The 25,873-nt window shown below is 34.8% G+C and overlaps 2 protein-coding genes across 4 annotated transcripts; both read right to left on the reverse strand.

Moving 5' to 3' along the window:
- Window positions 1-753: 753 nt before the first annotated feature.
- On the reverse strand, window positions 754-17,225 carry LOC115716377 (protein unc-13 homolog). 3 transcript variants are annotated; one of them, XM_030645162.2, is made up of 26 exons: window positions 16,872-17,225; window positions 16,478-16,542; window positions 15,918-16,188; window positions 15,679-15,745; window positions 15,446-15,587; window positions 14,903-15,067; window positions 14,643-14,741; window positions 13,974-14,183; window positions 13,777-13,878; window positions 13,237-13,464; window positions 13,065-13,145; window positions 12,797-12,883; window positions 12,518-12,703; window positions 12,309-12,446; window positions 11,642-11,734; window positions 11,309-11,380; window positions 10,819-10,936; window positions 9,553-9,725; window positions 9,098-9,182; window positions 3,261-3,380; window positions 2,963-3,069; window positions 2,737-2,814; window positions 2,562-2,657; window positions 1,789-1,884; window positions 1,524-1,707; window positions 754-1,342 (listed from the first exon to the last, which is right to left on the reverse strand). In XM_030645162.2, exons 1-26 carry the CDS (start codon window positions 17,029-17,031, stop codon window positions 1,182-1,184), a joined length of 3,384 nt encoding a protein of 1,127 aa, XP_030501022.2. In that variant the 5' UTR covers window positions 17,032-17,225; the 3' UTR covers window positions 754-1,181. The 3 variants fall into 3 exon arrangements, with proteins under 3 accessions (XP_030501022.2, XP_060971595.1, XP_030501023.2); XM_061115612.1 differs by lacking the exons at window positions 16,478-16,542; window positions 16,872-17,225 and having other exon boundaries at window positions 15,679-15,777; window positions 15,918-16,051; XM_030645163.2 differs by lacking the exons at window positions 754-1,342; window positions 1,524-1,707 and having other exon boundaries at window positions 2,501-2,657.
- A 3,909-nt stretch (window positions 17,226-21,134) lies between these two features.
- LOC115717197 (putative transferase At4g12130, mitochondrial) lies at window positions 21,135-24,317 on the reverse strand. The gene is made up of 5 exons (XM_030646157.2): window positions 23,579-24,317; window positions 22,509-22,762; window positions 22,306-22,404; window positions 21,813-21,971; window positions 21,135-21,715 (listed from the first exon to the last, which is right to left on the reverse strand). The coding sequence occupies exons 1-5, from the start codon at window positions 24,040-24,042 to the stop codon at window positions 21,471-21,473; spliced, it is 1,221 nt and encodes a 406-aa protein (XP_030502017.2). The 5' UTR covers window positions 24,043-24,317; the 3' UTR covers window positions 21,135-21,470.
- Between the last annotated feature and the right edge of the window lie 1,556 nt (window positions 24,318-25,873).

A 25,873-nucleotide genomic window follows, 5' to 3' on the forward strand; every position in this document is an offset into this window, starting at 1 on the left:
AGATTTATTTATTGAGTCTCATCAATTAAATAATATTTATTTATTAATTCAATGATTAATCAACTATAAATTTGAAATTAAACTCAGTAATTATAAAACTATACTTGCTGAATTTTACCAAAGTGTTCATTGATATAATCAACTCCAGTAATTAATCCTCCTTGTGTCAGTTCATAACTAATTTTGGTCAAATTACTATTTTACCTTTTGAGTTACTTTATTCTTTAATCTTTAGTACCATTAATTTATTACTAGAAGTACAATTTAGATCTCATCTAAATTTGTGTGCAACGTTTTAGTTCTAGAATTAACACATAAAGAAATCAACATTCAATCTGTTAGGAAAGTCAATCCATATTATAAATTATGTTCTCAGCCATCCAAATTATTAAATTTCTAAAACAAAAATTGTAAAAATCATTTTCTCTGAAAAACTAATAACATGAATAGAAGTTTGCTAAGAATTAAGTCTTTAAGTAAACGGCAAGTTTGATAAAAATAGCTTTATTCGTATCAGTCATTGTTATATATAATTTTTATTATATACAACACTTTCATTTAGATATCATACTATATCAGTAATCATAATCAAAATTACTTGCATCAAAGAACGAGCATCAATAAACCGTATTAGCAACTATTGATTAAAGATTGCTAGACTTTAATATATTACTAATTGTTTTATTCATGACTAAGTGATCTTCGTACAATTAAAAGTGACAGCCTTATATATAATAAAAAAAAAAATCAATATTTATAGATAAATCATTCATATTAATAATTTAATGCATATATCCCTAACACTAAAAAGAGTATACGCTCTCGTTTTTCTTAAACATAAACGAGGCCAATAACACTAGTCAGTCTGATAGTGCACCTTGTACAGATAAAGGAAAATATTTTAAACGCACTAACAGTTTCTATACTTTTGACAAAGCTACACACAACAGAAAAAGAAAATAAAGGAATCTCCATCAATAGTGTATTTTTCTCTTATCAAAATTCTTTATAATTTAATTTCTAGTCTAATAAAGCTTTACGAGAAATAAGGAATCAAAATTGACTAACCACAATTAACCAGAAAGAATAATTTGAGCTTCTCGGATTGGGCCACCTCCAGCATCATATTGGCATGATGAGAAATAATAAGTTCATTCATTATAAACTATATTCTAAATGCACTACCTCCTGATATCTGATGTTGCTTCTTGAAGTCTCTTCTTAAATGAATTAAAACTACTCTGGCTCTTGTTGCTCCAATGAAACGAAGTACTTCGTTTCAAAAAGTCTGATATAAAAGGCGATGGGGATGTTGAATCCTTTAATAGATTGTCCTCGTACTCTGCACAAAAAATGCACATTAGAAAATAATCAGCTGATTGCACTTGGTGATCGAGTGCATAAAACTAGTTTTGTTGTTTTTCCAGTCCTGGAAAATCAGAAATGTGGTTACAGCCTCTCCATTACCACTACTGCTACTCAGACTACCATGATATCAATATGAGAAAAGAAAGGTCAAACACCTGAGGACATAGGGAGATTATATTGTGTCTTCAAAAATTTGGAGGCTTCTCTATCTTTCTTGTGGCATAAAACTCGCATTAATGTGTGGACATTTAGTATATTACTACGATCATTATCATGAGAATCTAAGCCCATGGAGATCTGCTCACTCGCAGTCATAAGCATTTGGATCACAGTTTCAGTCTGCAGAAATAATAATCCATCACGCTGCCGGTTTCAGCCACTAATCAAAAGTAAAAAGTTTTCAACCACAAGTCATCAAACCTGAACTGAGTACAAGCCCAGTATTCGCTCAGCAAACTTTGCTTCTTGTTCTACTAATGAACAGTCAAGGCCTTCACCATTAGCTACAAAAAGTTCCTACAAAGTTCAGCAACATTATCATTTGTCAGTTAAATATATTTAATCAACATTGTACATATAAGCATACGTGTTCAAACTTCAAATCACATGATGAAATTTGATTTGGTTTTAATATATGTAGCAGTGCCACTCTACAAACTCATGTCAATAAAGTGGCTATGAAGGACCTAGGTCTATCTACTGAACCCAAAATCTTTTACCCATTGAAAATCCTGACAAAATGAAAATAACAAATCTCTTAAGAGATAGTATTTAGGACAAGCGTAAACACATCACCAATTTAGGAAGTTTTATAAGTAACAGTATGCTCAGAATTAACATGCACGCTAGGCTATAAAAATACTTTTGTTCTGTAGTTCTTAAACCTATTAGGTGTTAGCCCTTGGGAATTATGTAATGTACAAGGCTACTCAACTGTCACGTCAAAGGAGATTTGAAAAAGTTTCTATGATTTACAAAAAAAAAATTAGTTTCTATGATTTAAGTTCATACTTGCAAGCACATAATTGTTAGGGATCCAGATATCAAGAATTTCAGAGTTAAGAATTAGACAGAACTTTTAGTCCGGATTTATTAATAGCTCTTAGTTTGTTTCATTTCCTTTAAGTGACACCTGGAATATTCAATAACAATTGTGTGCCTCAATTCTCTGCTAGATGAAAAATTTTAAGAACCTTCAACATGGCAAGGTCATCCTCCATAAATATAATATCTGAATCTGAAAATGCACGGGAAGGACCACCATCAAGCAGCACCCATACAAAACCTTCCTGGATCACAGATCAATGCAAAGCTAAATTATTTGAAAACAGCCTCATAAAACATAAGCTTCCAAGGATGAGATCATACCAGTGATGCTCGATATATGCTTAAAGTCACGCAATCTCTCAAAGTATCATCAATTAAGCCACATACACGATCAAGGACCTACATTGCGCCTCTTAGATTAAAACCCAACAAAACAATTCAATTGAAGGAAAAATGTAACCTTAATTAAACCCATCATGTAATGCAAATACAAGTACAAGTACAGCATTATGTGGAGAGGGAAAAATGTATATTTTTATCAGCTTACAGTGTCAAGATGTGGAAGTACACTGTCCAAACGAGCAACTTCAACACTACCACTATACAAAGAAGAGATAAAGCCATCCCTGAGATCCCAGAACACAACTTTTGGACCTGAACATTGAGTTTAAGTAACATAAATCAGGCTGAATGTTTTCATACCCATCCAAAGCGAGACAGTTGAAAATTATGTGTAAATAAGTTATTGTAATTTAGTTGAATGATGCACCAACATCGTTGCAATGTATGGAGATATGAAGAAATTTGGTAACAATAGGAACTATTATACTGCAAATTTGACTTACCTATAAACTCGCAAATTTTCTTGATACCATTCAATGAAGTGTCCTTGATAATGTCAAAGGTATTGGCAAACAGTTCATCAACCTCTTCACCACTAGTAATTTCATGAGGCTCACTCTCAGCTAATTCAAATAAAAAATACAAGTTAAACATGATGTAGAAAATAGTGATTCGAATTGTGTGTTGATTTCATAGAATAATACATATTTATATACAGAGTTAGGAGACTAAATATCTACTAAATATCTACTAAATATCTAATCTCTTACAGCTAATATACACCTAATATCTAACACTCCCCCTCAAGCTGGAGCATAGATGTTAATCATGCCCAGCTTGTTACAAAGATAATCAACCCGCACCCCATTCAAAGCCTTTGTAAAAATATCTCCTAGTTGTTCTCCGGTCTTCACATATCCTGTGGAGATCAGACCTTGTTGAATTTTCTCACGAACAAAATGACAATCAATCTCAATGTGCTTAGTTCGCTCGTGGAATACGGGATTCGAGGCAATATGAAGAGCAGCTTGATTATCACACCATAATTTTGCTGGAATAGAAGTCTTAAACCCAAATTCAGTCAAAAGCTGATAAATCCATATTACCTCACACACAGACTGGGCCATAGCTCTATATTCGATTCGACCTTTGGATCTAGATACAACATTTTGTTTCTTACTCTTCCAAGAGACTAGATTGCCCCCAACAAATACACAATATCTGAAGTGGATCGTCTATCTACCTTGGAGCACACTTGATACGCATCGGAAAAACACTCAATCCGGGTATGTCCATGATCCTTGTAAACTATACCTCGTCCTGGTGCTCCTTTTAAATAACATAAAATTTGTTCTAATGCTGCCCAATGATGAATTGTTGGAGAAGACATGAACTGACTGATAACACTAACCGGGAATGCAATATCTGGACGAGTCACAGTTAAATAATTCAACTTTCCAACTAACCTGCGATATTTCTCAGGATCTTCAAATGGTTTCCCATCACGTGTAAGATGCACGATTTGGATTCATTGGAGCATTGCAGGGTTTTGATCCCAATTTCCCTGTCTCAGTTAGCAAATCAAGTACATACTTTCTTTGAGACAGAAGAATACCTTGTTTACTCCGAGTAACTTCAATCCCCAAGAAATACTTGAGCTCCCCTAAATCTTTCGTGTTAAACTGGGTGTGAATGAAAGACTTAAGGGATGAGATGCCTTCAGTATCACTTCCAGTAATAACGATGTCATCAACATACACCACTAACAAAATGATACCAACAGTTGATCTTTTATAAAACACGAGAATGATCGACTTACTTTTCAACAAACCAAACTTCTCAACGGCGACTAAATTTACCAAACCAAGCACGAGGGCTTTGTTTCAATCCATATAAAGATTTGCGAAGATGACAAACTCGCCCTAACTCCCCCTGAGCAACAAACCCAGGAGGTTGCTCCATATATACTTCTTCCTCAAGATCTCCATGAAGAAAAGCATTTTTAATATCAAGCTGATGCAAAGGCCAATGATGAGTAGCTGCCATGGAAATGAACAGTCGAACAGATGTGAGTTTAGCAACAGGAGAAAAAGTATCACAATAGTCCACTCCATAGGTTTGAGCATAACCCTTGGCAACAAGACGGGTCTTTAAGCGAGCAACTGTGCCGTCTGGATTGAATTTAACCGTGAACACCCATTTACACCCGATGGCCTGTTTTCCGGAAGGTAAATCAACCAAGACCCAAGTACCATTCGCAACCAAAGCATTCATCTCTTCTATCATTGCAGCAAGCCAACCAGGATGAGACATCGCTTCTCGAACAGTTTTTGGAATAGTGATAGAATCAAGAGAAGCAATAAAAGAACAAGAAGAAGAGGAGAGATGATTATAAGACACAAAAGAAGTAATAGGAAAAGTACATTGGCGTTTACCTTTACGTAGTGCAATGGGAAGATCATACCGAGATTTCGGATACGATGACGAAGATGCGGGTGCGGGACATGAAACGGGAGGTGGAGGAGGGGGCGCTGGTGTACACTATAGGAGGCCGAGGGAGTGGTGGAGGTGGTAGAGGTGGTGGAGGTGGTGGAGGTGTGAGACCTTTGTGGGGGTGACGACCGAGGCAGGTGAAGGAACTAGAGACCCGCCAGAACATGTAGCAGGCGCATAGGATGTGACAGAATAAACCAACAAATCATCATCCTCCCCCTGACTAGTAAAAGTAGTGGAAGATGAAAAATAAGGTGTATTTTCTACAAAAGTAACATCAATAGAAACAAGATATTTGTTGAGATCAGGACAATAACACCTATACCCTTTCTGAAGACGAGAATAACCAAGAAAGACACACTTTAGTGCCTTAGGGTCTAATTTGGTGACAGATGGACGGACATCGCGAGCAAAACAAACACTACCAAACACTCGCGGAGCAACTGGAAATAATGACTTATTAGGAAAAAGAATTTTAAATGGAATTGCACCATTAAGAACAGAGGATGGCATGCGATTAATAAGAAAGCATGCCGTGGAAACTGCATCGGCCCAAAAAGGTTTAGGGACTTTCATTTGAAACAAGAGAGCACGTGCAGTTTCAAGAAGATGTCTGTTTTTACGTTCTGCAACACCATTCTGAGGTGCCGTATCAACACAAGAAGTTTCATGAAGCATGCCATTAGAGGTCATATAAGATTGAAATTGAGCAGACATGTACTCTTTGGCATTATCACTTCTCAAAGTACGAATAGATACATTAAATTGAGTTTGAATCTCAGCACAAAAAGCACAGAATATAGAAAACAACTCAGAACGATTTTTCATTAAATATAACCAAGTTACACGAGAATAATCATCCACAAAAGTAACAAAATACCTAAATCCAAGTTAAGACAAAATAGGAGAAGGACCCCAAACATCAGAATGAACTAACTCAAAAGGAACACTAGCACGTTTATTGACACGTGGACTCAAACTAACACGATGATGTTTGGCAAACTGACATGACTCACAATCTAACGAAGATAAACTACTATATTGGGGACACAGTTTCTTGAGCAAAGGAAGGGATGGATGACCTAAACGACAATGAGCCTCAAAAGCGGAAGCAACACTCGAACAAGCAATAGAGGTTGGCGGAAGTGGGTCAAGAACATACAAGCCACCAGATTCATGTCCTTTACCAATAATCTTCTTCGTCACAAGATCCTGAAACAAACAATGATCAGGAAAGAAGGAGATGCAACAATTTAGATTACGAGTGAGTTGACTAACAGAAAGCAAATTAAAGGACAAATCAGGTAAATGTAAGACTGATGACAAAGATAGCATAGGTGTAGGAACAATAGTGCCAGATCCAAGAACAGAAGTTGTTGACCCATCAGCTAAGGTGACAACAGAAGTGGGACTATGAGACTGAAAAGTGGAAAAGAGACGGGAATTACCTGTCATATGATACGTGGCACCGAATCAATGACCCATTTTGAGGATTTGGAAAGAAGGCATGCATTAGAGTTACACGATTCGGCAATCGCGATGTGAGAAGAAGATGAAGACTTAAGTGTTTCACGATACCTTGAGAACTTGGCAAATTCATCGGCGAAATAAGGACCGATTTGTCGGATGCATCACCAGTGCTTGCAATATTGGCGAGTGTTGTTGTCGATTCTTAAATTGTAACTTCCTACACTCAAACTTGGTGTGGCACGGTTTCTTACAATAATTGCACATGATGCTCCCGAATTTGGTGTGCGGTTATCGGTCCTTGTGAATTACCTCCTTTAAATCCACTTGGAGTAGAGTTTCTTTCGGTGCGGAATTATTACGACTCACCAAGGCGCTATTCGGAGGAGTTGAAGAGGTAGTCTCGTGCGAAGAACACGAGTAAACACATCTTGTAAAGAGGAGACATCGGAACCGAGAGAGAACTTGTGACTTTGCGAGTCAAATTCGGATGAGAGTCCTGCAAGAAAACTCATAATAGCCATCTGTTCTCGTTGGCGCTGTTGAACTTTTACATCAGGACTAAACGGTAATAGCACATTAAGTTCTTCATATGTTTTCTTGAAAGCCATAAAATAATTCATAAGAGACTTATCTTGTTTCTCCGCGCGATAAAAAGCTTTGCAAACATCATATATGCGAGATATGTTGTCTTTGCCAGAATACAAAAACTCCAAGTAACCCATTAGTTCTTTAACCAATTCACAATGATTAATCAAACTAATTACCTCATTATCGATAGAATTTCGAATTTGAAGGAACAAGCGAGCATCCTCACGGAGCCATATTTTCCTTGAATCGTTTGTTTCTTCAGGAGGATCGTCAGTCAAGTGATCATCTTTGTCAATACTCCTCAAATACAGTCGAATCGTCTTACTCCATTCCAAATAATTCGAACCAATCAACTTATGATCCGTGATTTTAGACATCACGGGAACAACATCAGAAACAACAACTGATTTTGAATCTAATCTTATCTCTGCCATAATCTCAAAAACAAACACAAAGGACAGAGAAAAAGAACAAAAGAACACCAAGGAATGAACACCCAAACACGAAGAAGACAAACAAATACCGAATTACAACCTAGAACAGATGCGAGTGGGCTTAGAAGAACCCAGTGAAGAATCGGCAACAGAACGCCGTCGAAGGCGCCGTCACACGCGCCTCCACGCGCCGGCGCGTGAGCCCCACGCGCAGAAGCTTCAGGCGGCGCGTGAGCCCCACGCGCGAGGAATCCGGCGACCGGACTTCGGGGGTTTGTAGATCGGCGGCTGGGCAGTCCTCCTATGTGGGCGGTGAGAAAAGATGTTCACTCCAAATAGGATTTTCGAAAACAACCCTAAACTCAAACCCTAAAATTTTTTTTTTTTTTTCAGAACCCTAATTTCGAATTTCGAATTTTGAATCACAATGCTCTGATACCATGTAGAAAATAGTGATTCGAATTGTGTGTTGATTTCATAGAATAATACATATTTATATACAGAGTTAGGAGACTAAATATCTACTAAATATCTACTAAATATCTAATCTCTTACAGCTAATATACACCTAATATCTAACACATGAAAACATCAACAACAAAAATTCAACTGTTAAGGGAATTTGGACATTAAAACTGCAACGCTCGTCATAGAAAATCCACCCTTAATGATTGTGTAAAAGGAAAAAGAATGTCATTTTCACCTCATTCAACTAAACCGCTTACGGTACAGTTAAAAGTTATTTTTGTTTACTTAAAACAGCCATCACTATTTGTTCATAAAATTCTAATGCCTCTGAATTATACTTTACGAACCCTGTAGAAAATATAGTTTGGACAACGGAGTTCATAAAAACCTGAAATTTTGTCAAAGCTAAAGCATATATGCCGAAAAGATTACAATTGCCTAAACAACCAGGTTTAAGAATTTCTTAGTCACTCTACTATCATAAATAGGGTTAACAAGGTAACTTGCAGGAAAATTCTAAACAGGCTTAGCAAGGCTTTGTTTATCTCAATACTTTTTTGGAGAAGAAAGTGAATCCTTGTGGAGTAGGGATGAGAAAAGAGACTGCTACATACATTTTGTGACTATTGATGAATAAAGCAACACAATCTTATATGTTGCATGTCATAGTTGTGAGCTTAGATACCAGTTAACGTTGTTACTTGTTACAGTAGAATTCGAAGAAACAAACGGGCCATTAAAATAACAAGTTCATATTTGTAGAGATAGAATTTCAAAATATTAAGTATAATGGGTTGCTCGGGACTCGAACCCGGAACTAGTCGGATGGAGTAATTTTACAAACTCTAACAGCTAGAATCCATATTTGAAAACAGTCATAAACTCACCACTTTTTCCATCATTAGGCTTTCTAACAAGCGCCCAGGATTTCCTAATGCCATCTTCAAGTATAAAAATTTGTTTCTCAATATACTGCATAGGACAACAAAGCAAATTAGTCAATAATATTTAGGGGAAATGCTACCCAAAAACTTGTACTGCAGCTTATGCTCTACATAAAAGACAAATTGCACAGAAAATACCAGCTTTACCTTTTTATCATAGAAAAAATAATTGAAAATATGTGTTTCATTGCAGCTATGAATGATATATCATTGCAAGCAATTAAATTAACTAGTTCATCTAAGAAAAATGATCTTATCATTGAGGAATCATGCACAAGAAATTAGGTTCAATACTGAAGAGATAAGTTATTGATAATATGATCTAATATTTTAAAATAAAAATATCAAATCAAAATTTTAAGGTTTATTTAGAACTAGTTTATATGAAAGGCACTTACTTTTAAAGTGTTTAATCTGACACAAAGTTTGGATACTGTCAAGTGATTCAGCTTGTTGATCAAATTGTCATCCAAAACAACAGACTCCAGCAGCTTTTTCTTCATTATTGGTATAGATGAATCCTTGTAACGAGTCAAGGAAGGAGCTGATGGATATAAATGGTTCTTCTCAACTGTACAGTAATGGTACTGTGATCATTATCTTGTCCTAAACTAAGTGTTTAAACAAATAAAGAACATAGTGACACTTTTGAACCAGTTACATTTTCTTAAGGACACAACATATGCTCTGAAAGAAAAGAGCCGGGAAATTATACCGCAAAGAAAATATAAACAGATCCCCCCGCCACACACACACATAGACCAAAATAAAAAGAAATTAAAAAAAAACAAAAAGAGTAAAAGATCTCAGAAATAAACTCCTTCTCGAAACATGAGATTAAGCAAACAACATGTTCGCGGTCAGGCCCGGCCCTGGGCATAGGCGGGCTAGGCCTGTGCCTAGGGCCCACCCAGCCCAGGGGCCCAAAATTTTTTTTTTCCTCTTTAAAAATTATACATTTTTTTACCGATTTTGAAAAATACCATATTTTTTCTAATAAAAGGGCCCAAAAAATTTTTTTCTTCCTATGGCCCACTTTGTTTCAGGGCCGGCCCTGTTCGCGGTGCGGGTGGTGCGGTTTTTAACTATTTTTTCAAACTAACCTACACATGCGGTTTTTCTAATTTCCCAAACCGCACCCGCACCGCAAAACTAAAAACCGCAAAATATGGTGCGGTGCGGTGCGATTTTTGCGGTTTGGATTATCACCAAACAATTAAATTATCACAAATACAACAAAGCTTGAGCAACACTTGTCAAAAATACCATAAGACTAGAAAATAAATATGAAAAAAAAAATTAAGTTTCAACAATACAATAATTAGTGGGTTTTAAGTTGGACATTCACATATTGCACCTAAATAAATATAAAAATTGGTATGTTTATAATGTGCAGTGCGATGCAGTTTGAACCGCATATTAATAATTCAAAACCGCAAACAGCACCGCACGGTTTAGGAAAAATTCAAACCGCGACCGCACTACAAAGAATTTCAAACCGCATTTATTTTGCGATGCGAGCGGTTTGAGCAGTTTGATGAACGTCCCTACTAACAACAATTAGTAATGCAACTTCACAATAATTTCCATAAAACAAAACACAAATTGTTGACCATATACTACCCCCTTTCTATATTACATTACTAATAGAAATCATGACGCACCTAACTGGTTAAACATTTTCTCCAAATATGCACGCAACGTGTGGAAGATGATGGATAGTAGAGCTTGTATATGTGTGATGTCCATTGCAAGGTTCAAACCAAAGAGTTGATCCACAGTCTGCAAGTTGAATTTAAAAGCAATGATAACAAACAAGGAAAGAAAACTGGTCCTAGGCTTGTAATTTGAAAATCAATACGAGTTAGCATAAAATAATCAACATATTTGAAAACACACACACATACACAGAATTATCCAAATTCATTGTCTATATGCTGGCATTTTAATGTTAATATCTGTTACTAGGGGGGATTATGAAAATTAAAGAGGCATTTTTTAAGGGGGAAGATACAACATGACTGCAAAGAGACCACCTAATTTTGTAATATCTATTCAAGTCATTCGCACGCAAGTCATCAAGCATTAGGAGGTCCATATCATGGGAAGCACCACGTACTCTGTAGTGGATCAAATTTAACATAATATATATACCTCCTCTATGATTCTGAAAACTTCAACTATGGAAGGTGCTTGTCTTTGCTGCGAAGAAAGAGGTTCCCAATCCTGCACATTCACAAATCAAAACTAGTTTGACTCTCAAACTACGCACACAACACATCATGTAGGTTAAACTCTTTTTTCCCAACATCCCAACCAAAATTGCACATTACTTTGTAAAGATTGGCCATCATAATAGAAAATTTAGTCTTAACTCTTAATGTCATTGTTTTATTCTACAAGTCGACTTTTTTTAGAGCATTATATTTGACAAGACAATTTTCAAAAGCAACCTTTTAACACCATCCAATTAGACATGGAACCCACCTCAAGATCAAATGCTCTCCCAGTCCATTCCAGTATACGTGAATGCTGAGCAATCACCCAATCAAGAATCAGAGGTTTAGCAACTTCTCCGATCTGCATCAAAAAGATCCAAGAAAACAGCTCAATTTATTCTCATAAAGTTATCACCAACAAAAGAAGTTAATGGTTCAAAACATTAAAGCACATCAGCATCCATTTTTGACATTTTCTTTATTGGAATTTGTACCAAAGGTCGGATTGTGTGTAATGAACACAGCACAAGAAGTCGTTGAATTCCTTTGGAAAGCCTTGTTTGTTATGAGACCTACTTAATTTTTCTAGAAAGAACAAAAGGTCTTCCAGATTCAAGCTGTTACTACTTAGAACAGCAGAAATTGCATAATAAATTTTGAAGAATGGTACTAAGTACTAGAGTTGCTGAGAAACAATTTTCAATTTTTTTTTTTTTTGAAACTAGGATCCCCGCCTAGCCCTAAACATTTGGGACTAAAGGTACTAACAGAACAAGAGTAAATCATTTGGAATATGTTAGACTATAATTTTGTTATATGATCAAGAGAGAGAAACAATGACTACCAAATGTGGTGGGGATGCAGAAACTAAGATGGAACTAACAGAAATATAAATCGTGAGGTCAAATGCACCAATGTAAAACTATAATACTGACTGGATAATGATGCAGATCGTGATAACTTGCTCCTGAAGCAGTGTACAACCTTGTTAAGTCATGATCCAACAAATCAGCAGCGGGAAGCACTGATTTAACATCTTCAGAGAGACATGAGACTCCGTCTAGGTATATTTTCTACATATTAATACAACAAATTAATAATAATATTACACAAAGATAATTACTTCTGCATTGTAGAAACTAACCAGTTTTTCTCCATAAATTTGATGTAATTGCATGGCAATAATCATCCCGGATTTAGGATACCAATGATGTAGTACAGGGTAGAACACATTCATCTCTCTCTCAACAATTAACCTAAGTTCGTTCGCAAGCAAACACAATGGATGCTTTCTCTTCATCTTTGACTCAAGATCTATGGTACTTGCTACCTAACAAATAAGATAGTGAAACATTTTAGCTTTATCACTTTACTTAATACTAAAGAGCAAAAAATAATGGTAAGAACCAGGAACAGTATTCACCAGCTTGTATGCAGCTTCAGTAGACCTCTCCACATATGACTTGATTATTTTAGCAGAAGCCTTGTTTGAAACATTCAATGATGTGAACTGCATGCATATAAAGTTATCAGAAGCTAATATCCATCATAGGAGGAGGGGGCAAGGGAAGCGGTCAAAGGATAAGCAGAAAAAAAAAAATTCTGAGCTCTACCGATGAGATTGTGCATTGAGAAGTCATGCATTAACCATAAATATGGATTAAAACAGTGAAGACTGCAAAAAGTCTAACCTTGATCTCACCATAATGATCAGAATTTGGAATTCCAAGTATTACAGCCAAGCTCACAACCCTCTTAAAGTTACCAGGTTGCTGAAATGCAATCTCATAAAGTTAACAGTGGGAATACTGAGATTCATTAACCATGTAAAGAGATTAACTAAAGCAATTTTATATTACCTACCTGCCTGAAATGAAGATGATAGTCTTGCAATTTACAATCACACCAATTGCCTATTATGAAGAAAATAGCCTGTATCAAGCTTAACTTTACTTCCTTGCGACCAGATTGCCTAGAGCACAATAAGCTTTCTGCATAATTTCTCTCTGTATCATCCTCTTTGACTGATGCAACTTTCTGCAGCTCAAGAGTTGCATATTCCAAGAGCTTAGCCTCGTCTGTTTGAGTAAACTGCAAATGAGATGAATTCATTGGTAGATGATTTCCAACAGGACTAGAACATTCTTTTGGAATTTAGCAAGTTATAAGATGATACAAGCAAGTATGAAGTTGAACGTATAATCCATAGCCCTCTTGTAAAATATTACCAGGCTTTCCTTTTTCCTCAATCTAATTAATCTACATCTTGAAGACTGAATACAATACAACAGAAATATTTTTTTTCTTTTACATGATCAAGCAAGTAAATTGCCATACTTTAGGTTTGAAGAATTCAGTTTAACTGTTATATCAACAAGCATGTTCCATGTATAAAATGTTTACCTGTAAGAAAAGGACCCATCCAAATATGGCATTATGAATTTTCTGAGTGATGCCCAATGTAGACCAAGTCAATTTGATAAGTGTCAGGATTTCATCAGCTTCCTAAAAGGTCAAGTACATAAATTGAGCTTCGTGCAAACACAATATCAATGTATCAGTTGTTAAAGATTCTCAATTCCCCATCATGAAGTGCATACCTCTACGACCTGGCCTTCGTCAAGAATATCAAACACACTTAAAAGTAGTTTCTCATACAGTCTAACATTCAAGTGATACCCAGCAGTCCAATAGTAGGTTTCACTTTCAATGCCAAATTGTCCAGGTAGAGATGATAACATTAAAGCTACACGTTTGATAGTTGATAGAACCTCAACACGTTCTGAAGGAGACATTGTCATGTCCCACTCCTGGTTTAAGCAAATCGGCCATCAATTGCACATAAATCAAGAGATAGTTGTGGCAAGAGTACCTAAATTATACTAAAATACCTAAGATCAATTTTTAGTTGCACCGTAGGTACCTGCTGTTAGATGTTGATGTGACAGATTAGTTTAAAATACTATTTGTGGCAAAATACCTAAGCTGTGCTAAAAGTGGCTATATTCATTTATGACCTCTAAGTTGTGCTAAAAGTGGCTATGTTCATTTATTGTCACATCAACGTCTAAAGGCAAAGTTAACAATAAGTACCCGCGGTGTAACTAAAAGTTAATCGTAGAAACTCTCGTCAACAAAATATAAAATAAACTTCGCCCTTAAGTACAACTTAGGTACTTTCGTCGTAAATGTGCCTTTAATAATAAAAAAGTAAAGAAATTTTGTATTTCATGTGGACATATTTCTTTCAAATAGTTACAAGGATATACCTCAGCATTCCTGATCTTTGCAAGTGACCGTTTAATGGTTAGGTGCTCAGACCCAGCAAGACTGGCAGAATCATGGAGAAGTTCTTCCAAAATACCAGCCTAAAAGAAAAGTTGTGAAAATTATGTCAATCATGTTCATTGCCAACAACAGCATGTGCAAGGTGTCTATGGATTAGAAAAACTCTAAAAAATTAAAATTCTTGTCCTAGGGAAGACTATGAGCAAAATTTTAAAAAGGAAAAAAAAAACAGTAATATTACCTGTCTACTCTTCCACTGCAAATAAGACTTCTCGTGCAAAAAATCAGACTTGAAAGTGCTATTTAAAAGACCTAGTGCAATTTGAGGAACGTCAGCTTTCCCACAGGTTCCCCTTGTGGAAAATTGCAACCTACGCCTGATGCAAACATCCATTGCTTCTGAAATCTACCAAAGAAAAACAATGCACACGTGAAATTTTATCATAAAACAGAAAGATATCTAATAACCATATCCCTCAAGTATAATGAAATAATGAAAAGTGTGCCCAAACCTCCAAAAAGATTAATTTTGGAGGCTATTAATTCTGCTGTGTACATAAATTTAAAATTGGTTATTTCTTCTTTCTCTCACTGTATGGAAGGAAAGAAAAGAACAAGTTTTTAAGGAAAACTACTCGATCTAAAAACAACATTTGGCAATAAAACTTGATTCAATATGCTTTGTCAAAATAGTATTTCAAAGAATAAAATAGCTATTACATGCCTAGTCAGCACAATGCAAGTGTATAAAAACAACACAAAGAAAGAGGAAACAGCAACTTGCCTGCATCTGTAAGCGGATGGTGTGGATGAGCTGTGAGTGTCTGTCAAGACATTGAGGCATTTTGTCCTTCTTATTCTTCAAACCTAACAAAAACTTACCATTCTTTTCTTTCTTTTTATGCTCAACTTTATGTACCTCAACCCTACACAAAGAGCAGGTGTAAGGGAATAAAGAGCGAAATAAATACACTGATACCACACCGGAAAGACAGCAAACCTAGAGAGAGTTATTACCCAGAAGACGAGATTGATGCAAGCAATATTTCATATGCTGATTCCCGCAAGTCATCATCAGACAATCCTTTAAGAATCCCAAAGGCATGCATCAGTTTACTAAAGATGAAAGATCAGCAATAAAAATACAAATTTAATCTTTTGCATATGTATCATATATGACACTCACACTTTTGGAACATAAAATTTCCATTGGAAAATGAAGATATTACCAAGAATTAAACACAAATGACCTATACCTGTACTCAGATTAGGCAATCCTAATGGAGGAATTTTCACATTTTCTGCAGTCTTTGGCTGCATATTCGTTGCTACTTTATGTTTAAGACCGTAATCATCCCCAACTGTCCCATTGTACTTCCCATTTGAAGAATCCATCTCTTTAGTAGAACATGAATCTTTTTCAACGGTTGCTTGAACTTTGATAGGAGGAGGTGCGCGCAGAGGAGGAGACCGGACAAATTCTGGGTTGGTAAGTAGAAAATAGGAACTCCCTGATTGAGAATATATCTGTCGAAATAATGCAGCATGGTTAAAACTAAATTTAATGCAAGGAAATTAAAGGACTACAACGTTTTTACAAAAATAAAATAAAAAAATTAATGCTTCTTGGACTATCACTCTGCTATTATTGAAATTTTCAAACGCTTCAAAAGTCCTCATTATCTTTTCACAAAGTTAATGTTCCTCGTTCCCCACTACCTGATTTTAATATCAAATTTAGTTGAATTCTCTTTGTTATATCTCCTCACAGGCGCGAGAGAACATGTCAACAAAACAAAGAGAATCGGAAGTTTACCATGGATGGATGATTGAGCTCCTCCAACTTTTTCTTTCTAGCTTCAGAAGCATTAACCACACTACCTGATAGACAGAAAATACAGTAGCAAGTCAACAAAATTAACCAAATTCACTACGAAAATTACAGAAATTCACTAATCCAATTTTAAAGCACATTAACAAGTATTCGAATCAGTCTCCAGCTCAGGAAACTTCGCAAAACCAAGGAAACAAAGTTAAAAGAACCGAAAAAAATCAACAAAAAAAAGCACTAAAACTCTAAAATTCGGACAACAAATTAAAAGTGGGACGAACAAACAGTCTCGATTCAGCTCAGCGAAGTAAATTTTGTCAGATACAGCTCATTAAATTTTCTCGATAACCAAAAAGAAATGAAACGGTGAAGCACATACCGGAGATGATACAATCGATGACGTAATCGACACTAAGATTGTCAAAATCGATGTCCGAAAGAGAAGTAGCTGTAGTGACGCCGGAAGACGACGACAAGAGAAACTCCAAGAGCTTCCGACGGTCGCTTCGGTACCTGTGTAAAATGGAAGCCTCCTCCATGATCGTTTCTTGCTACTTCTTCATCACCATTGTCTTCTTCAATTTCAAAACTCGGAACAGAGTCCACTTCGTTCATCCGAGGAGCGCCAAAGAGAATATATATAATAATTGTAAATGCCAAAAAGAAATGGAAGACAACAAATTCATTTCGAACTATTTGCCTTTTTGGTTTTAGTCCTTACATTATTTTGATTATTATATTTTGCCCCATAAAAGTATAATAATTTATTTATACATACACGGCCTGGCAGGCAAGCGTGTTCAACGCAGGTATATATCAGCTATCTTGCATGACGACTTTACATTTTGTCCCATCAACTTAAAAAGTGACACGTAAGCAAGTAAACTGATCTCCGTTAAAGTGCTGGGTTTCCGTCAAAATTAAAATTACATATAAGTTTACTGAAATCTCCGTCCAAATCAACTTCCGTTAGAATGATGCTTTATTTTAGTACAAAATACAAATCTTTGACGGCAAAACACCTTCGTTTTAGGTGAAAGTGAAAGTTACATCTACATGTTCCTACACTCAATATCTTGTAATAATTTAGATATAAAAAATAGAGAAATTTACCGGAAAACTTTCTTATATTTTAATTTTTATATGCTTAACTTTTATTTGTGGCAAAATTCTTGAAGTTTATTTTTTCTTACAAATTTAAGGTTTCAATTAGATATTACTATTAAATACCAATTGGATTACTACTGTATCGACTTCAAAATTTTAATGTTATATATACACAGGTGTATACAGTAGTCATCTAGTTGATATTTAACGGTAATATTTAACTCGTGTGTCAAATTTACAAAGAAAAATAATCTTAAGGGGATTTTGCCACAAAAAAAAATAAGGAGGTTAAGTGTATAAAAATTAAAACATAAGAGAGTTTCGCCGCAAATTGCTCTAAAAAATATATATCTTGTACCAATAACTTTTTTAAAATATGAATAATTGCGGCAAAAGTTCCTAAAAACTTAAAGTTGATGCAAATTAGTTTCTGTAAGTCTTTTGGTCTTTAAATTAACTGATTTGGTAAGTGCTAGCAAAAAGGCCACATGTTGAAAGTTTATTAGTCCTAATAATCAATTTAATTAAAAATAATTTAAATAATAAAAATAACTATAAATAAATGAGGGTAAATACCATTTTGGACCCTGTGTTTTGCAAAAGTTACAGATTGGACCTTGTATTTTGTTAAATGACAAAATGGACCCTGTATTTTCTAAAATAGTAAAAATAGGACCCTGAGCTTAATTTTTGACAACTTTTTTTTTAATACAACCAACTTGAAGACAATACTTAATACGAACAGATACAAAAAATGTAAACAGTTTTGTCATAGCACTTTTAGATCAAATTATAATTAAACTTTATTTTGACAAAAAATCAATTCAGGGTCCTATTTGTACTATTTTAAAAAATACAGGGTCCATTTTGTCATTTAACAAAACACAGGGTCCAATTGATAACTTTTGTAAAACAGAGGGTCCAAAATAGTATTTACCCAATAAATGAATAAAAATAATAACATTTTTTATTCTTTTTCTTTTTTATTTGCTTTTTCTCGCCTTATTCTTCTTCTTCGTAGATAAACTCGTCCATGGCCATGGAAATTCCATTGATGGAGAGGCCAAGGAACAACCTCACTGCCCATCTTAATATGCTAAACTGCCACCTTTATTTTTTATTTGTTTACAAGCTCTTTGCTCAGCATCTTCTCTTATTCTCCGCCTTTCACAACCATCGATTCAAAATTAAAGATTGGCTTGTCAAACTTCGAAGATACCCAAATCGGAGCCATTTCAGGGTGAGGCTTCGACGATGATGCATTTTTAGACCCCTCGCTAGAAACCTATTTTGCTAAAAAAAAAATAAATTTGAGCAGCAAGAAGAACGGGGTATGAAAGGGAAGCATGGGGACGAAAGGGCATTGTACAAACAAAAGACGACGATTAATCTTGAGGTAGTGTAGCTCGAATGGATCTAAGAGAACCGAAGCACAAAGGGATGTGATGATGGCGTCGCTGGGTTGAAGGAAAAGTCCAGGAGAACCTGAGGACGAAGACTTGAATTTTGGGGTGATGCGATGGTATGGGGCTGGTCAGATTGGGGTTCAAGAGAGATAGAACGGTGAGTGGAAATGGTGAAAACTGGTTGAGAATGGAAAAGACAAGGGGGGAAAAGAAGAGCAAGGGTCGTGAGAATGAAAAAATTGAAAAGAAAAAATAAATAAAAATAAATTAATTACTTAAGTTTAAAATAATTTATTTGCTTTTCTTTTTTCAAAAAAGGAAATTAATTTATTATTTATTTTAATTTTTTAATTAAAATTAATATTTAGATCAATAAAAAATTGGCATGTGGCATTTTATTTGGGTTTAACGGATCAGTTAACTCGGGGACCAACGGACTTACAGAAAATAAGGGTGTTCATATAATCCATAATCCGTGGTTCCAAACCCCAACTAATCCGGACCAAACCATTTGAGACCAGACCAAATGAATTCGGTGTAAAATATTTGATCAATCTGGACCGTTTTAAATTTTCTGGTTCGGTCACAGTTTTAGAAATTTCTGTATCGGTTCAAACCAAACCAATTCGTATAATTATTATATATATTTAATATATTTTTTTGAACAAAATATTAATATTTTGGAACAACTTTAAGTAGAATATTAATATTGAATTTATATTATTACGATAATAATTTTTATTGTTACTTATGTATTATAAACTTATTAAAAGTAAAAAAAATACTAAAAAAATGAACCATCATTGTAAAAAAAAATAGAACAACTACGAAATACAAACAATGGTTCGAACTAAACCAATCAGTTTTTGAGTACTTTGATCATTTCATTGGTTTGGTTTGGTTTTAAATTTTTAAAAAACTGCAATAGTGGTTTAGTTTGAAAAAATTGAAAATTCAGACCAAATCAATCCGTGAATACCTCTAACAGAAAACTTGACCTTAGAAACTATTACCGCCAATTTTTAAAGTTGAGAACTAATCTACATCAACCCTAAATTTTTAAGGACTTTTGCCATAATTATTCTTTTAAAATATATAGGCATTTATATATATTAAAAATTAATGCATCAAACTCTATATTAACTTCTATCACAAAATTAATGCACTAAAATATTTGTAGAATTGTTGAGATGAACTAGAAAAGTCATAAAAATAAATTAATTCTCAACTCGATATTATTTATTATTTTTTAACTAAAAGCAAAAAAGAAAAAAGAAAAAAAATTAAAACGATCTAATTTTGTTGACTCTGAATCTGCTAAGCTGGGAGAACTTGAACTAACTTGCGTTAATTAAGATAATTTTTACAAAAATACTAAATTTTGAGTAAAAATTTACAATTTTACTGTTACGCGAAATTTTTTACAAAAATACTATTTTGTTATAAACAACCATAAAATAACAAAACAGAACAATTAAAGCAAAACAACTGTGAAACAACCGTAAAAACTTAACACAGTACAAAATATAAAATTTACACAGCATTTTTGAACAAAAATACAATATTTTCTAAAAAAATTCCACCCTACAATAAAAATTATATATATATAAAAAAAAAATCAATTTATGGTGTAAAAACCCCTTAATTAAGGTTATGAAAAAGATTAAAACTCAAATGCGGCAGAAGTTATAGAGGTCCTTAGTTTGAAGAACTGGGCTGTTGAAACTTTTTTCAATAAAAAGATTTGTGGCAACTTAATAAGAAAATTGATAAAATATTTCCTCGTTTCCCCTTAAATAGCTTTACTCTTTTTCACTATTACTATTGTGTTGTTTCTTCTCATTTCAGGCACCTAAATACTACGCTACACTAAACTTACACCAAATTATAACATGTTAGAGGATTCTCATTAGCTTCTCAATTTTATCCTCTAAAATACATAACTAAAATTCCATTTTTTTTCATTTATATTAAATTACATTCCACAATACAATTTTTAAAATACATCACTATTCTTTTTTTAAAAAAATTTTAATATATTTTATTTATTTCACATATATAATATTAATATTAACAAATATCTCAATATAAAAAAATAAAATTAAAACCTCAAAAATTAATAAAATATGTTTAGAGTAATAAATAATATTCTATAAATATAAAACAAATAGAGTGCTCTTACTGTTTATGCCTTTTAAGGTGCAATTTGACATTTTCTTAAAGGTTTAAATCCATGATTTCTACTTAAAAATTTGTTACCTTTCCTTACCCAAAAACCATTGGTAAGCAGTAAAAAAAGAAAAAAGAAATCATGAGATCAATCTATACAAGTACACCTTCAATATTTTATTACCTCCTTCCCGGTACTCTTTCTATTATTTCAGCTTTCATCTATGTAAAAGAATAAACGAACCAAGTACAAGCTCATATATATTCATTCAGTGAAACTGGTAACACCAAATTTCTTAAGCAACTGCCCTGTCCTGTTGATATTCTTGAAACCATTCAGCAGGCCACCATTCTGGCCTTGTAGCCTCAACTTTTACATCCTCCTGTCCTTGTATGGTTAATGCACTTGATCTTTTGAAGGCTTCCTCCAGACGCAGGACACCCAGCCCTCGACATCCAATCACAGTCGTTATAGCACCGACTTTTTTGCCTGTCTCGGTATCAACTACTTCTGAGCCAGGAGAGATTTTCTGCTCCAATTCTGAATAGACCACAGAGAATAGAACAGCAAAGTTAAGATTGTTATAGGGCAACTCATGAAGTAAAATCAAATGGGAAGTAGTAGATGAGATGATTGCCTTCTCCACGGCTATTAACAAATCTTAAAGGAAGCAAGCGCTTGCGAATGACCCCACGATGGTGGGTCCGTGCTACAAACTCTTGGCCAACATAACATCCTTTGTCAAAGCTTATTGCGTTTAGTCCCACCAGGTTGTATTCAAGAGGAATTGCCTCACCTGTATATGACAAGAACTTTCTTTGAGAAAAGTAATTGATAGAATCAGATTTTGCTCTTTTTTAAACTAGGCTCTCTGTCTAACCATATTAAGAACCAGTACACTGTAGCAAAATTACTATGCCGGTGCTACATTGTGAGAACAAAGTACGAGCATGAACATTTTGAGCTACCCGTACTCGGTCATTTTTCTTATTTCATATGTACAACATCATAAACCACTTGAATTGTAATGTAAGAACTGATTTAACATGTCAAACACAAATCACGCTTTTCAGTTTGTAAGTAAAGATTAGGTAATACGAAAGCCAAAGAAAAAGATATTAGATATGCACCTTTTGGAATCTCAATTGAGCCTTCTGCAACTCCATTTTCTACTCTCCATAAAATGTAATTCTTTTCATCAGTTTCTTTATCAGCTTCAACCAGAGGTGCTGTAGCAGGACAAAGTAAATTATAGCTTAACAACACATTGAAACTTCTGTAATGGTCTAAAGCTAGCACAGATAGGAAAAACACCTCAGGCTCAGAATCTCACGTGTTGTATTAGATGGGAAGATTCCCCTAAAACCAAGGCAGTCCAATCTAGGATCCTTGTACCACTGTGTTCCATGTTTGTTCCCATGGGAAGCTGACTCCCCAGACCGATCAACGCCGGAACCCCAGCCAACGCTAGCAGCCTCTGGCTCTTCTACATCTGAGGAAGTTTTAGTAAGGCTTCCCCCATAACGCTGCCAGCAAGAGAAGTCTTCCCCAACGTTCTCAATCTCAACCTTGGACCTCAAACGATACCTAGTAATAAACAAAGGGAGCTAAATACAGCAAAGCACACATTTCCAAACAAGGAAGAAACTATATATGAGACTGAAATAAGCCTACATATAAAGTTTGTACTAATTGCTATTTTTATTGTTACAAACTATGTACGTTCATTATTCAATCAAGCATTAAGTATTCGTAATTCATTAATGTCTCCAACAACAACCAAGGGCGCAGACAATGCAGAAGCCATGTTTAAATTGTCAATCCTCAAACAAGCACATGGTATTCATACCAAAGCCATTTCTCCACCATCAACTACGGGGCTTGTACAATACACAATGCCAAAGCCCTTGCCCAAATTGTCGATTCCAAACCAATTAACTAATGCTTATTCATCAACCTACGCGCACATAGAGTAGTATAGTTCTCACAAATTTAAGAGCTTAACAATTTTAAACAATGAAGATCAAAGATGTGAACTTCTCATCAGCACTACATATATACACACTCATACATACAGAGAAAGAAGCAGCATCAGCATATTGTATTAAAACCTGAGCCATGTATATCTCCACTCTCCAGCATCAGCTAGGGAGCATATCCAAAACACAACGCCAAAAACTTGCCCAAATAGTTAATTCCAACCTAATCAGCTCATGTTTATTCATTACACCAAGCCTAGAATGAGTAGTATAGTTCTCACAAATATGCAAACTTAAACAGTACATTACTAATTACTAACATAAAGATGAACAATATCAAGTACTATACATGCACCTAAACGTATAAATGAGCAGCCTAAAACAATGACTTTCTCGAAGAAGAGGCACAAAGAAAAAACCTTACCTTTTTAAGGTGTTCAAGAGCTCATCCAAGACAAAAGCATCAACATCAGCAAAGAGCTCAAAAGCCTCATCTGGGTCGGACCCGGGTCCTGATCCAGCCTCGTTAAGCTTATCCTCAGCTCTCGCCGGTCTATACAGAACCAGGTCGTACAAGAATCTCCCCTGAGGACTGAGCAGTGCAGCGTACATGGGTGGAGCGGAGACCGTAGCCAAATTGGGCGTGACCAGAGTCGATGAATCCTTCTCACTCGCGGGTTCATCTAATCGTCGTACATCGTTGGTCAACAGTCCCTGGAGGAATTTGACGGTGTCTGGTCCTCGGAACCGGACCACAGAGCGGGATTTGAGGAGGGAAGCTAAAGGACCCACTTTTTCGAGGTCAGCTTTCCGATGGAGGCTTCTGTAGTGACGTAGATTGACCCAAATGGTTTTTGGGAACAGAAGGGCATGTTTAGAGCGTAGCATTGTGAGTTGTTCTAGGATTTGGATTGAAGATGACTACGGCGGATGAAGAAGTAGCAATGACGGTGTGAAAAGGAAGATACTGGGTGTAGAGAGTAGAGACACGTGAGCTCAGATGATTAATCTGGGTTTGTGGCACGTGTCCTCTAAGACGTTTGTTCGTGATGAAAATGAAGGAGAGCTGCCCAAGTGTTCGATAAAATTCCCGAATGAAGAGAAGACGGATCCATGAAGACACGTTACACGTAGGTGTAGTTCATTTTTGTTCATTAGTTTTTAGGTTGACTTCATTAATTGGGTGATTATTTCTCTTAAAAACAAAATTGAGGTGTTCATAAAATAGCTCATTTAATTCAATCTGAATGATCTAATTCAATTTACAAAGTAGATAATTAAAAAATTATAGGATGATTCAACAATAGACTCCTATAAAATAGATGAATTAATGCACTCTCTACTTATTTTACCATCTAGAAGAATTTTTCAGTTTATTTTTTTATATTCACGTACGTTATAACTATTTTAGATACCTTACAAAATTTTAAAAAATTCGGAATAATTTACAATATGGAAAATTATATTCATACAGTCTATTTTACATGCGTATAAAATAAAGTAGTCACGAGCACAACACACTATTTGAAAGCAATTTTTCAGCGTGTTAAACTTTTTCAAATTTCTTAAAATTTTGCAGAATTTTCTAAATAACTATAATTTATATGACTGTGAGAAAAAAATTAGTTCGGATACTATAACATTTAAAGATGTATTAATGCATTCCTTTTAAGGGAGTGTATTATAGAATTTTTCAAAATTATATATACAATTAATATTTTAGTAAAAAAAATAATAATATAAAAATTTAATACATATAATACAATTATATTTCTATTCTTATGAATAATTTTTTTGTACATAAATACATAATTTTTTTTTCTTTGAATTTATTATTTTATTTATTTTAATTTGTTATTTGAGACATAAAATAACAATAATTAATTTTATTTTATTGCTAATTATGTAAAATATAATAATAAAATGTAACTAATCCAAAATAATTAATCTGTGCAAATTGAATTGCATTTGAACTATTATGCGAATTAGATTAGATCTAATAAATAAAATCGGCCTATCGAATGTACTATGAGCAAGGCAATGCAAATTGGAGTGGATTAGAGGAAATTACACTTAGTATGGAATTTTAAAAGTTCTTATGATAAATATGGCACATTTAAGTTTGACCAATTTATATGGTATTTTTTTGTTTTTAAGTTTTTTTTTATGGTATTGATATGTCATATATATGTAATTAGGTTTCCAAATCCCATATTTAATGTTTTTATTTGTTTTAGAAGTTTTTATTTGTCATTGATGCCGAAAAAATCACCGAAGTTTGCTGCTGGTGCCGGAAAAGTCACCGGAGTAGCGGACGGTGCCGGAAAAGTCGTCGGAGTTACTGCCGGCGCTGGAAAATTCGTCGGAATTGGCATTGTCGCCAAAAAAATCACTGAAAAAATCACCAAGAAACCGGTTTCTAAGAAATCGGTTTCTAAGAAACTGGAGCAAGAAACCGGTTTCTTGGTGATTTTTCCGTTGACAATGCCAATTCTGACGACTTTTCTGACGCTAGCAGCTACTCCGGCGACTTTTCCGGCACCGACAGTAAACTTTGGAAAAGTCATCAGAATTGACATAGTCGCCAATAAAATTACCAAGAAACTGGTTTCTAATTTCTTGATGAAGAAACCAGTTTTTTGGTAATTTTTCCGGTGATTTTTCTGACGACCATGGCAATTCTGACGACTTTTCTGGCGTTGGTAACAACTCTGACGAC

The sequence above is a fragment of the Cannabis sativa genome, chromosome 5 (assembly GCF_029168945.1).
Source record: "Cannabis sativa cultivar Pink pepper isolate KNU-18-1 chromosome 5, ASM2916894v1, whole genome shotgun sequence".
Lineage (NCBI taxonomy): Eukaryota > Viridiplantae > Streptophyta > Magnoliopsida > Rosales > Cannabaceae > Cannabis > Cannabis sativa.